The 14137-nt window shown below is 42.5% G+C and overlaps 1 protein-coding gene across 2 annotated transcripts in view; it reads left to right on the forward strand.

Annotated features, from left to right (window-relative positions):
• Positions 1-14137, forward strand: part of LOC307049320 (A-kinase anchor protein 13-like) — a gene marked incomplete at its 5' end in the record, with an annotated part of 268607 nt that overhangs the window by 125283 nt on the left and 129187 nt on the right. Inside the window, one exon of one of the 2 annotated variants that reach the window (XM_079698798.1) lies at positions 12888-12968. The exons of the other annotated variant lie outside the window; for it this stretch is intronic. Coding sequence (XP_079554924.1) covers positions 12888-12968 — 81 coding nt within the window. Of the gene's footprint in view, positions 1-12887; positions 12969-14137 lie in introns of those variants that run through there. 2 annotated transcript variants of the gene reach the window in all.

Genomic DNA, 14137 nt, shown 5'->3' on the forward strand with positions numbered 1-14137 from the left:
CTTGCTAAACTTTGTGGTGTGGCATGGACTTCACAGTCTGGCTCCTGAGATTACTCAGACGGTACTGTCAGCTCTGCTGTTCTGTTCCACAGTCCAGCTGCCAGCCACGCCAGACCCCTCTTTATCCACGAGGTATTCTCTGCCTGAAGTGTATCCTTGGAGCCTACCTGGGTACTTACTCTTGGATTCTTTAAGACCCTTCTCAGAAGCGCTGCCCCGTGCTGCACTCCACACTCTCTCAGGCCTCCTGTGTACCCTTCTCTCACCATCTTTACCCTCTCTGGAGCATTGGGTGGTGGAACTGTGCTGGGAACCGTGAGGCCTGCGCAGTACCGCACCTCCTGATAGGGGCGCGCCTTAGCCATGTTTCGTGGGCAGGGACCTGCCACGGTGTCTCACACATGATGGGCATTTACAATGTAGGATGCCTGGTGGGTATCTTGAAAGAAAAAGAAACACAGGAAGAACTTTGGCAAGGCAGATTTCTAGTTAATTGACAGTTTTTTTGTAAGTGTGACTTCAGTGGACTTTACCTAAGAGTATACTTCATTTATCAGTTTCTCTCCTTAGGGCACTGATAACCTTAAGTAGTTCCCTTTCTTTTAAAATTCTCTGTCCTATTTTCATAGCAAATATATTTGAGGCTTTTACGTTTTGTTAGTTCAGCTTAAAAATGGTTTAATCAATATGGCAGGAGTTGCAACTATAAACTAGGTGGAGGGCTTCCCTGGTGGCGCAGTGGTTGAGAGTCCGCCTGCCGATGCAGGGGACACGGGTTCGTGCCCCGGTCCGGGAAGATCCCACATGCCACGGAGCAGCTGGGTCCGTGAGCCATGGCCGCTGAGCCTGCGCGTCCGGAGCCTGTGCTCCGCAACGGGAGAGGCCACAACGGTGAGAGGCCCGCGTACCGCAAAAAAAAAAAACAAAAAACAAAAAACAAAACTAGGTGGAGAAAAGGCAGTTCCTCATTGATAACCCATTAGTATGAGTATTTGGGATTGAACCTCTATGTAGAATTTGGAGAGTTGCCTTTGTAGTGACACAGAATAGGTCAAAGCTGCTTTGGGTTTATCGGTAACAAGTTTAGAGGCATAAAGCCATTAGAATTCAGACCCAGGAAAACTCTACTTGTATGAAAGAAAGATAGTAACAGTAGGCCATATTAAATAATGCTGTAATACTGTGCTCTTTTGAAGACTACTAATACTTATTATTATTACATCCTCACAGGGAAGCAAAAGAGAAGTATTAATAATAATCTTATAGATGGCAAGTTGCAGGGACAGAGCAAGGCCTTTTCTGTGTCCTTCCTGCTCAGTGCTGGGGACTCAGGGAGTGACCCTCATACTACTTTATGCTCTTATCAGTTACTTACACTATCTCCATGGGTTCCCTGGTTTGTTAGATGTACTGTCCTTGACATAGTACACAGCCAGTCAGTGCTGTGCCATTTTCTGAGCCATTAAACATACATATGCACACACATATTTTTGGAGAAATTATCAAAATACTTCCATGAAACTTGGTCCTGAATTGACCGTTGTGTGCAGAGTATGTATATTTTTAAGTTTCGAGGCGAACAGTTTTTTTTTTCTCTCTTCAGGATTTATATTAAAAACATTCACATTAATTTTGAAAAGAGACATAGGCATACTTAGGAAGGTACTGGGATATCAGTTGGTTAAAAATTATGAACAAATAAAATAGTAACCCCCAAATTAGTATGTATTTAGTCAGACAGATCTCCAGCATGGATAATCTTATAGAGCCCACCCAAACTGTAATTTTTATTAAAAAAAAAATTCAGGGTAGGCAGAGAATTCTGTTCTTTTACTTGCTGATTAAGTTCTGACATGTCCCATTTATTGATAACGTCTAACTAATGCCATTTGTTTGTGGTGAGCAGAGTAGATCCCTTTTCTCTAGTGTGTGTCTCTGTATCAAAAATCCAGGGGTTGGGCTTCCCTGGTGGCGCAGTGGTTGAGAGTCTGCCTGCCAATGCAGGGGACATGGGTTTGAGCCCTGGTCTGGGAAGATCCCACATGTCGCAGAGCAACTAGGCCCGTGAGCCACAACTACTGAGCCTGCGCGTCTGGAACCTGTCCTCCGCAACAAGAGAGGCCGCGATAGTGAGAGACCCACGCACGGCGATGAAGAGTGGCCCCCGCTTGCTGCAACTAGAGAAAACCCTCGCACAGAAAAGAAGACCCTACACAGCCAAAAATAAATATAGAAAAAAAAATCCAGGGGTTATATACATTTATGGATAAAGGAGCTTCTGAGTCTAGGTTGCCTGCACCAGTTTGATCTACTCCTGAGAATGGGTTACCTTGCCTGAAAGTTCCTCTTCAGACAAAGAGATGGATATTTATTCATTCACATAGGAACCGTTTGTTGAATGCTAAATAAGCCCCAGAACCTATAGGAAAGCCAAAGAAACAGATGTCTCGGTCCAAGAGACTTGTACAACAGGTACCCAGATAACTGTGATAATCTGTGATTTAAGTGTGATAGGAGTGCTAACGCAGTTCTAATAGAGTTGGAGGAAGGACAGGGCCAGTTTTTTTTTTTTTTTTTAATACAGAATCACATTTTAAAAAAATTATTATTTATTTATTTTGGCTGCACCGGGTCTTTGTTGCAGCATGCAGACTCTTAGTTGCGGCGTGCATGTGGGATCTAGTTCCCTGACCAGGGATTGAATCTGGGCCCCCTGCATTGGGAGCATGGACTCTTACCCACTGGACCTCCAGGGAAGTCCCGACAGGCCAGTTTTTTGACTGAGGTGTTCAGTGGAGATATCAGGATGTAATGGCATTTGAAGGGGTCTTAAAGACTTGACCGGTTTTGCTTCTGTGGGGAAGAACAGGAGGGCAGGGTCCAGGACATGGAGGTAGCCAGATGTCACAGCTAATCTGAGCACAGTAAGTTGACTCGTGTGACTTCAGTGGAAGAGTTTTCTAAGGAGAGGTGAGAGGAGAGACCCGAGAGGCTGGCATGGTGCTAGGCTTTCCTCCCAGAGTCACCTCCAAGAGCCACATGCTGTCTGTCCCGATGGTGACACTGGTATTTCGGCCATCTGGGTGGGGACTGTTCAGGGATACTTTGAGTTCCGTCCAAATTAGGCACTTGGGGATTGGCCAGGAAAAAAATCTATAAATATCTGTCTTTTACTTCTTTCCCTTTGCTTCAGATAAAGAGGCTTTTTTTCATTTTTTTCCCAAGGCTAACTCTTCCATCTGAGTTCCCAGTCCTATCCTGACCTTAAATTTTAAAGAACTGTTTCTGTATAAAACAGCTTGGCATTCAGATGCATAGTGACTCCTTTAGTCTTAGCTTCTGGGGCAGCTACCTACCTTCTCCACTTATCAGAGGAAAGAGAACCTAACTTTTCCCTCTGTCTGCTTTCCTGTCTCATGATACACAATATTTTCAGAGGGAACATGGTGGTCTGAATCAAAGCAGAGGTGTTTTCTTCTTTCAGCTGTATCTTAAGTCAGAATTTTCAGTTACTTGTTTTTTTCTTATATGCTCCCTTGTAGGCTGACTTAAATACCTCTTTAAAAAATAAGGCAAAGATGTAGCAATGATAATAAAATAAAAAATATTATCACAACTAATACTTATATAGTACTCATGCCACAGGCATTATACAAAATACTTTATGTGTATTCATTCCTTTATTCCTCATAGCAACATTTTTCTTTTATCAATACTATATGTCTTGGGACTTCCCTGGCAGTCCAGTGGTTAAGACTCCGCCTTCCAATGCAGGGGACGAGGGTTCAGTCCCTGATTGGGGAGCTAAGATCCCACATGCCTCATGGTGCGGTCAGAAATTAAAAAAAAAAAAAAAAAAAAAGTACTATACGTCTTTATTATTTTTATCTCCTGACAGTAGTGTTAAAAAGTAGGTTTTCTTCTTGAAGGATTTTTCTCTTTTCCCTTTGTTTTGTCTTTTGGACAATTGATATAAAGAGCAAGTTATACTTCTTCATTTTTGGGGAAGGCTTGACTGTACTGGCGTGTGTTTGCCTGGGAGGGATGAGGGATGTCTTCCATGGGAAGTTGAGTCATTTTTTGGCTTGTCTGACTGACTGACTGTGCTAGAGCTGTTCTTTTTGCTGTGAAGTGAAGAATAAGAATAAGTTGGGTGACTAAAGTAGCACATTCTCATTTTATGAGAGAGTCAAATTTTTCCTAAGGATATGGTTATTTTAAACACAAGTTTTCATGTCTGGCCAGGATTTTTATCCTTTAAATCTAGAACCTCTTTTAGACTACTCACCTTTTGTGTATGGTTAACAGTGACAAACACTTTTTCTCTCCTTTAATAACTGAATCTGGTTAGCCTTTTGAAAAGTCTTAGGATTATGATTGTGGTAAGAAACAAATGCATAATCAGTAACTCAGCCAGCCTTTGGATGTCTAGTACCGTTTTTGGCACTCTGGGAGAGATTTAAAAAGTACCTGTTGCCTTTAAGGAAGTCACCATTCTACTTAGAGTAAGACTAACATGCAGCAGCAGGAGCAGCAAGGAAGAACACGGGACAGAGCACCGTAAAGTCAGTGCGGCAGAGTCTAAGGACCATCTTAGTTCACAGTACAGTGTTAGAAGGAGAGTTAGAGCAGGCAGAGAGCCTAACTAGAAAAGTGGGATTTGAAGGATAGATTGTGGTTAAGGTGGAAGAGACATGGTAGGGAATTCCAGAAACCACGATTGTCCTAAGAGCCAGGGTCACTGAGGTAGGAAGAAGCCCATATCCTAATTGTGGAAACTTGAGAGATCACCCGTTTACATATCTTGAGGAATGACAGCAAATGAGGCTGGATAAGGATCATGGCATAGTATGATATCCAGACAAGGGAGATTAGACTTGATGAGGCAGGCTAGAGACTTACTTGTACAGCCTTTCTGAATTACAGCACAAATCATACCGCTTCTGTGCTGGCACATCTTCGATGGCTCCCTGTTGCCTCTGAATAGAGTCTGAACTTTTTAGCACGACATCATATTCTTCCATAATCTAGCCTGTGAGTGCTTTTCCAGGCCAGAGCCATAGCGCTGCTGTCACAAGAATCTGATGCAGGTAGTAGACGGCTCGCTCGTCCTCTGTCCTACCTGTTGCGCACCAACGTCTGCACCTTCTCTTACAGTCTTCATTGGGGATTCCTGTCTCCTCCCTCCCATTTTCTCTCTTTCTGTCCCTTTATGTTAAACCACCACCTTCATGAAACTTTTCTGCCTAATCAGTTTAGTCAGAGATCTTTATTCCTTGCTGAAACCCTACATTTCATTTGTACTACCCATGCCGTATTATATTTCATACCATTGCCCCTGCTATGTTTCCTTGAGGTCCCAGAAATGTCTCATCCATCTTTGTATCTCTCATAACACCTCACAGAGCACCATAACTTTGGCAGAGATTTAAATATTGTTGAACAGATAAATAAATTTGGCTAATATTAGCTAGTTGGCTACTAGTTGGCCATGATATGCTGGTGATGACAGACTCCCATGAGGAAATTCTCGTCCATAATTGTCAGTGTTGTTTCCTTGACCTCATTGCCTTTGTTTTATAGAATGAGGTTTGTTCTTATTTCCATAGATGATCATATGGAAAGGGAATTTCTTACTTGTTGGCTGTTCCTTCTGTTTCCATTTCCTTGCCAAAACGCTGTCAGCCCTGCTTCCCTGCTCTAGGTATTATGAAACCTTTGTTCATATTCCTGACCAAGATGCAGTGTGTGCACTCAAGTGTTCTCTTTTGGTCTCTGTGACAGGATCTCTTGGAAAGAATTGAAAGAACGGGCATAGAACTCACTTTGTGTTAATGGTCCTTTTTCTCTGTTAATGCTTCATTTACTTCTCAGAAAGTTTTTTACACACTAAAGTGTTTATTTCCAGGTTAGCCATCCTGTAGCAACCATTTTTTTATGATTCACTAAGGCACTTTGTCTGAAGGGTAAAATGTCTTAAGAGAAAACTGGAAAAAGCGAACGAAGTGTACAGGCAGAGCTTAAATTTTCCCCTGTGAAATGGTAGAATATTGAAATTCAACTTTCATCACTCTGCTACTACACCAGAACTTGCCCTCACCAAGCAAGGTCCATGAAACATTTACATACCAAAACCCAGATCTCTTATTGGCTTGACTTTTTCACAACATTTGGCACTGTTTACCATTCTTTCTTTCTGTTTTCTCGATGTCACATCTGTGTGTTGACTTCCAAATTGGTGTGCCCAGCCCCAGCTGTTCTCCCGAGCTCCAGACACAGACGTTTATGTTACATCTAAAGGGAGATGTTCTTGTAGTACCCTGTGATTTCTCTATTCTGGCACTTCTCACACACATTATTGTAACTATTTAATGTCTGTCTGGTTCTCTGTTACATTCTCAGTACCGAAAATTAGGTGTTCAATGAATATTTGTCTAATGATTGAACGAATTTCATTTACTGAAAAGCTTGTTGAAGATTCAGGACGGTGACACATGAGAAGTTGTAGTTTACAATCACAACAGTATTATGGATTTTCCATGTAAAACTTCTTGGTTGTTTAAATTGTTACTGATAGTAAATTTGCCCTTTTTAGCATCCTTAAGCAGTCTAGGTTTTTAAAATACTAATGTATTTTAAAGCCACATTCCTTGGGAAACTGAAAATTCAACCTAAAAAAATTAAATGTTTACAAATTATCTAGTAGACTTTAAACAAGGAAAGACGTAAAGTGAGTTTTACAATAAAATCACAAGATTATAGTATGGAGGAGACCTGTTTTGACACGTCCAACTAAGAAAAGATATGAGAAGTGACTTATTTTACCACAAGCTTATATACTTCTAATGGTGTGGTATTCGTGTTAAGAAAGCCAGTTGGATCTTAATCATCCCAGTGTACTCAACACCAGAGGGTTTTGTTTTGGTGTTCGCATCACAAGAAGGACACCGACTAACTAGAGAGCCCTCAGTCGGGTACCCTGTGGCATGAGGAACAGTTATGGGAACCATGATCCAGAAGAGAAGCTTTGAGGAGGGTAGCGAGTCGTAATAAATATCTTCAGATATTTGAAATGCTGCCATAAGAAGTAACTAGTGTTTGTTCCCAAGAGGAGAACTAGGAACAGTACACCCATTCATTCTAAGGAGACCTAGAGAACAGTTGTCAGTATCCAGAAATCTTTTAGCCTCTATGCTGGATGTGTTCATTCTGATTATTATAACATATTACCAATAGTGAGAAGCTATTAAAAAAATTAAATATCAAGTATTAAAATGTTGGCAAAGAAGTTGAGTCCGTTGAATGTAATGACACACTTTTCTATCTGTACTTTCTAAAATTAGGAACCATTTGTCATTTTTATTGAAAAAATAAAATCTTTTTCTATCCTTTGGCATTTGTATAAAATCAAATGTAAGAGTGCCAATGATATGAGTAACAAATTCTAAGTTTTCTTTCCTCAAATTTTAACTTACATTTTCTCCATGATAGTTTCATTTCTTTCAGTTTAGGGGATTACTCAAGACAAAATAAGATGCATATGGAAAGAAAGATTTACAGAACCGAGTTTAATGCAGATTCGTTTTATTAGCTGTGTGACCTGATACAACTGACTTAAAACTCTGAGTGCGACTTTTCTGCATCTGTAGTCAGTGGTGTTTCACCCTGTAGCTTTTTATGAGGAATAAGTGAAATTGTACATGTGGAAGCACATGGCATACAGGAAGCACTCAGTGAATGTTGTTGTTATTAATAAATCTTGCCCCAGAAGACCTGTCCTAGAGGTTAAACTATCCTATCACCACTTTTCCAGATGAATTCTGATTCGGCTTTCTCCCTTTCTCCCCTCCTCCTGCCTTTTATTTCACCAAGTTGTTGGTAATTTTAGTAAAATTTAACATTTGTGTGCTTGTTCCACGAGACCTGTTTCCTGTGAGGAGCAAAGGTTGGTGAAGAGACATTTTTAAAGCTTTGTCTTGTCTTACTTCCACCTTAGTTACTTTTTGCTATTGTTAGTGTTGTCAAACAGCCTGCTGCTACCAGCTAAATTGTGTTAAGGTTTCTTCTTGAAGAAGTCAAGAAAGGGTTAAAGCAGAGGAGCTGCCTGCTGCCGCCAGATGGTAGTTTGAGGAGAATTGCTGGTTGACTGGTTGCTTGCCCTTTAGGCCTTCCCCTTCTCCTTTATTCTTTTAACCTTCTTGGAACCTCCAAATCTGGGAGTGGAAGAAAAGCCAGGGGAGTGGGGACCTTAGGCCTCCCTCTCCTGGACCAGTAGTGCTTAAACACCTAAATTGAAATGAAAAAGGAAATCCTCGCTGGAAACAATGCAGCTGTTGTAAATAACCCCCATCTTCTCTCAATTACTCAAAAATCTTATTTGGAGCAGACTGTTATTTTAAGCAGACTGGAGTTGCTCACGTGGAGGCTATAATGATAAAAATAATACAATGTTTTATCTATATTTTAGTAAACTTTGCCACCAACAAATGTGTAGCTCTGGATGACTCACTATTTTTTAAGTTAATGAAATCATAGGTTAATGAAAATTGTTGACTGTGGTAGACGTTTCCTTCCTTTTTATTTCACATGAAAAGTGGAGGTGGAAAATATAATTAAGCAAGAATATACTACATGTTTTCTACAACAGATTTTGAGAGAATTTCTCAATCCCTTTTTCTTTTTCCTCTGCATCTACCCACATCCTGTGAGCCATATGGCAAGTGATAAAGATTTGTTAGTCTCAGACTGACCATATCCTATCAAGAAAGAACTTCAGATACGACCTAGTGTCCAGCCCTTCTCATTTTCCAGTTCTGGAAACCCAGGTCCAAGAGTCAAACTAATTATCCCAGGATGCTCAGTGAGATAGTGGCACACCTATGAGTGGAAATAACCTTTGATTTTCACCTTGTGCTCCTTGCAGAGACGAAACTGACCATTGGTGGGTCTTTTAGCCAGTGACATGCTACTACTTTATGTTCACTTTGGGGTACAGGACAAATGTTTTAGTAGCAGTAGACACCCCTTTCCCTGCCCCAGTGCTTGCTGGCCTTTGTGTTCTGTTTGGATCTTTCATATACCCACTAAGTGGTGTCCTAATTCAGAAACTTTGCTATGAGACTTTATTTTTTATTTATTTATTTTTTTATTTTATTTTTTTTGCGGTACGCGGGCCTCTCACTGTTGTGGCCTCTCCCGTTGTGGAGCGCAGGCTCCGGACGTGCAGGCTCAGCGGCCATGGCTCACAGGCCCAGCCGCTCTGCGGCATGTGGGATCTTCCCAGACCGGGGCACGAACCCGTGTCTCCTGCATCGGCAGGCGGACTCTCAACCACTACGCCACCAGGGAAGCCCACTCTGAGACTTTAGATAGTGTTCTGCCTTAACTGAAACAAAAGGAGCCAAGTAGAGTTGACCCATAAGAATGCTGAAATAATGTGGGTAAGGGTTAGACCTTAAGAGTTAAATATCAAGGGAAAATTTAATTCATGAACAGAAGTGCTCTAGTTAACTTCAAATGCATAAAATATTTTTATACTTCATTTTCTGGAATCTTTAAGAATATATGTTGGGCCTGTGGTATGAACAGACTTTAAGCACTTGAAGCTTCTATTGAAGAACGTAGGGCTCCTTCTTGTGGCTGGAGAGTGGGATGGAGGACACAGAAAGAAGGGAGAAATAATTAATCTTGTGAATAATTACTATTGTAAGAGGTTGTAAATAATAAACATATTTACTACAAGTTCCCAAAGTTAAAGAAAAGGAGAATATTCTTAAAACGAAAATTCATAGGTATCAGCTCTATGGTTTGGATGTAAAATGATTGGTTTCTGTGTTTCAAAATCCTAACAGAGTAACTGTTCAGTGGTTCCAGATGTTTTTGATAAAAACTTGGAATTGTCACATCAGCAGCAAAAGCACAGGACTACAGACTCAGTCTTCTGTGGAGAGTGCTGAACAACTCCAGAGGGGAAAGCAAAACAGACTCTTCCCCCGCCAGAGTATGTGTTCCCTACCCAGAGAATTTGTTCTCCAAGAAGGAACAAAATACTCAAGAACAATTCCAAATCCTTTTAATATATTTATGTGTACAGAAAAAGGAGGAAGTCTCGATTTCCAGCCTGTAGCACAAAGCCAGCAGATCATCAGAAATACAGAAATTAATCTGTTTATCTCAAAACAGTAATCTCGGCCATTTCAGACAATTGTATAACTTTGAAAGAGGTTTCTAATTATATGAACTTCTTGAGGACAGAGACCTTGTTCTTTGTTTCCTTTGTTTGCCTTTGCTGCAAGGCACAAAATATCTGTTAAATCAGTATAGATTATTTAAGTCAGGATTACACGAGGTTGGGAATAGAAAGGCTCTGTGGTGATTAAAGCATCTGTGATCCTTAGGGAGATGCCTGGAAACCTTGGAAGCAGGAAACATTTGATTCTAATTAAAACAGAAGGGAGCGGCAGTGAGGAATAAACCATATTGAGGACAGAGGGGTGGCAGCTTTGTGTTTATATGGGGAGGAAGGAGAGTTCTAAATTATTGCTTGGTGAAAGTTCATACAGAAAAGATAATAAACTATCCATTTTCCCCTACACTAAAACCTAAAGGACCTTTCGATTTGTGCCCTAGACCACATAGTTTCAGAGTAGTTGTAAATCCCCGGCCAGGTTCCCACCCTTTTGGTAAGCCTGAGCTAGAATTTTATTTACAACTTTCTAATCTCTCTCTAATCATCTGTTTCTACTGTTTCCCATCATCACTCTAATGAAAAGCAACATCTGGTTCACTGTCCACGTTGGTAGCATCACAGAGCTAGGCTCACTGGGGGCATGTGGGGAAGGGGAGGGGCTGTCTACCTCCCTGCAGTGGATGGAACAGTGTGGGACTGGGCTCAGTGGCTGCGGTGTGTTAGGTAGAGGGGGAGATGCGTACTAGCAGGATTCGCTGCCTTGCTCTCCTTTGAGCTGGTTAGCTACTTGAATGCCTGGCCAGAGGAGATGGTGACTCATCAGACCTTCTCTACCCCTTTCATAGCTCCTGGAGAGCCTCATCACCAGCTCTGTTTGTGATATTGACAGAAATTTAAGTATTAAATCTCTTTTTTCCTTCCACTGTGATGTTTGAGTCCCCTCATTCACACTCTAGCCAAGGACTCCTCTGGCCACTTGAGGAAAATTCCAGCTGCCTGATGCTCCTAGAAGGAGAACATCTTTGGAGTTTTCCTTTCTCCACTCTTCCCTTTTTGTCCCCCTCAGTTCCTTCTCCTCCTTTCCCTCCCAGATCATTTATGACCCAGGTAAGAAAGTGAATTCTGGAACAGGTCTGCCCCTGAGAAGCTTGGCTAGGGTGGGGCTGGAGGGCTCTTGGATAGTAAGAGAGCGGGCGCACAGAGTGGTAGAGCCAAACTCCGGGCTCAGTTAATGTGAGTGGTGGCTGTCGGGGGAAGAAGTCCCAGCCAGGTGACTCTTCTTAGTCATACAACGTACTGACACACATGCCTGTCATTCTACTTCTTTCCTCTAAAATTTTCTTTAAAGTGCTCCTCCTACCACCTCCCCATCCCTCCCTTCCTCTCCGCCAAGAAAAAAAAGCTGACCTCTTGATGATTTCTAAACCTTGTCAGTCACTTCTGTAACCCCTTCTGGATCCTGGAAACATAGCCCTGAAATATTGACTAGCATTTTTCTCATATTAAATCACTGACTTGCATTTGGCAGGGAGATGCAGTGTCTGCCTTGTGTAGTTTCAATTTCCCCGATTTCGTGGAACAGATAAGTGTGTTGAACTTGCCTGTGGTGTTTAGGATGACACCCCCTCCCTTTATTACCATACCTCCCCCGACATCAGAGCGCTTGGGGTGCATCTGGAAATGCCTGACAGAGCCTTTTTCATAGGGAACAGCGTGAGGAGGAGAAAGGGGAGGAGGAGGAAACGGGTTGGAAAAGGAAGCCTTGTTTTTCTCTTCTTCGTCTGTGGATGAATCACATTCCCACCACTGCCATTAGGTTTTCAAGCCTCCGAGGCTGCTGGTGCAGGGCTGAAAGGGCAAGTAGTGACGTTCCTGAGAGGCAGGGAAAAGGGGTGAGGGGTCTGGGGTAGGGAAGGGCCAGCGCCCAAGAAGGGAGGGAGCAAGAAGGGAGGAGTGGTCTTTTTTTTTCCCCCCCTTTCGTTCTGCTGTCATTAGATATTTTCAACTGAAATCAGAAGCAAGCCCTACTGCCTGGCAAGCAAGAGGCTGACTGAAGACTCTTTACTTTGAACAGAATCTCAGAGCTTCAACTTTTTTTTTTTCCTGTAAAGGAAAAATTGATTTTCCTTGTCTTTGTTTTTGTTTTATAAGCAAGAAGAGGATTTAATGAGAGAATTTTTTCCTGTCATCCCTTCAAATTAGAGTTGTCTTCCCTTCTCTCTTTCTCTTTTCCTGACAAAGTACATACTGGATTTTTATTGCCTGCTTTGGGCTATTCCACCACGTGCGTCAGCCGTTATGTGTAGCCGGTTAATTCTTAATTTTTCCACTGGAATTATCGCCAGTGATGGAAATGGTGTGTGCTTCTCTTTCGGTCAAGATCTGCCTAAAGTATAGCATCTGGAAGCATTTATTGTTCATATTATGAATTGTAAATTGTAAATTCATCATCCCAGGGCTCTGAAGTTGCCAGGAAGTTCTCAGTCCGTTCAAGGAATTGGGATTCTGCTTGGTTTTCTTTAATTCATTTTTTGACCCTTTGAGGGTTTTCTACATAGAGGAGTCTGGAAGTCATAAATCCCCTCCAGCTCACGGAAAGAAATTTGGAGCTCTGCACTTGCGGGAGCGCGGTGGTCCCCCAGGTTGACAGTGGGTACATCTCCTGCATCTTACTTCCTCTCTTCTGCATTTGGACAAAATGTATGAACGGCACAAGAGGCGCTACAGCCTATGTGACATCTCCAAGGTGGACAGGACTGTGGACGTGGTGTTGCTGAAGGTAAGGGGCCACACTCCCTCCACTCCAAAGCTCTCAGGCTCTTCTGTCTCTGAATCCAGTAGCTGGATTTCCTGGCCCCCCTGTATTGGGAGAACGGCTGAGAAGTGTGTGTGTGTGAACAGTAGGGAGTGCTGGGTTGGGTTGGTGATTTTAAGGTTCTTAGCAGAATATCTGAACAGAGACAGTGGGGACTTCAGAATCAGCATTGAGCCACTTACTGCTTCAGTGTCATTGTACTTGCTTTAAAATAGATTCTTATGCTCAGGAGAACCTCATACTCTTGAAAATCACAGACGGAGAAGTTCACCTTCAGAGTTGCCCTTTCCTCAGATGTCTGTGTCCCTCTGTCCCTGTCATCCCCACCCCCCTCCTCCCAACCCCAGGCCCCCATCTGGAGGGGTATCTTTCTCTGTCAGTCTCTCTCCTTCTGCCTCTGTCTCTTTGTCTTTTGCCTGAGTCTTTTCTATCTGTTGTTTCTGCTGTCTCTCCTCACAGCTCTGAGGGGAAAGACAGACAGTACTTATTTCCTTTGGAAGGATCTCCAGTCAGTCTATTTATTAAAGTGGCAAAGTGGCCCCTTTGGCTTGGTTTGACTGCTTTTCAGGTCTAGCCTTTGAATGTTAATAGCTGTATTTGTTTGTTTTCTCCTGGTAGTGATACTGGGTGTCTAAGCAGGATGGGGGCGGAGACTCTGGATGGCTGATTGCTCACAGAAGGCATCCTTGAATCTAAAATTAGTAATGACTCCTCCAGCCATAAGATGGGAGTCTGGGAATGTTGGACGACTCAAGGAGCACTTTTTGGAAGTTTAGCAGTTTTCTGGCCAAGGCAGGGGAAATTGGAAGCCAAACAAGTGCTTCACAGTTGCCAAGAGAACCTCAGTACCTGAACTTGTGGAGGTGTGGAGCCAGGGGAGTCCAGGCAAAGTAGTAATGTATCGCCCTGGTCAGGGAAATAGTGGAGCTCTTGTACCGATTTATCAATTCAGTGTATTACCTGAGACTCCTTAATTCTTTTCATTGGTCCATTGAGGCCAAGAAACGGCTCAGAAGGCTAGACACAGAAGTCAATGAAATAACACTACCACGCCGGACGAGGGGCTAGGTGGAGGAGTTGTGACTGTGGAGGGAGTGGCGTCTGTCCCTCCATGATCGCTGTCAGGTTGTGGT

Source organism: Hyperoodon ampullatus, assembly GCF_949752795.1.
Source record: "Hyperoodon ampullatus genome assembly, chromosome: 3".
NCBI lineage: Eukaryota > Metazoa > Chordata > Mammalia > Artiodactyla > Ziphiidae > Hyperoodon > Hyperoodon ampullatus.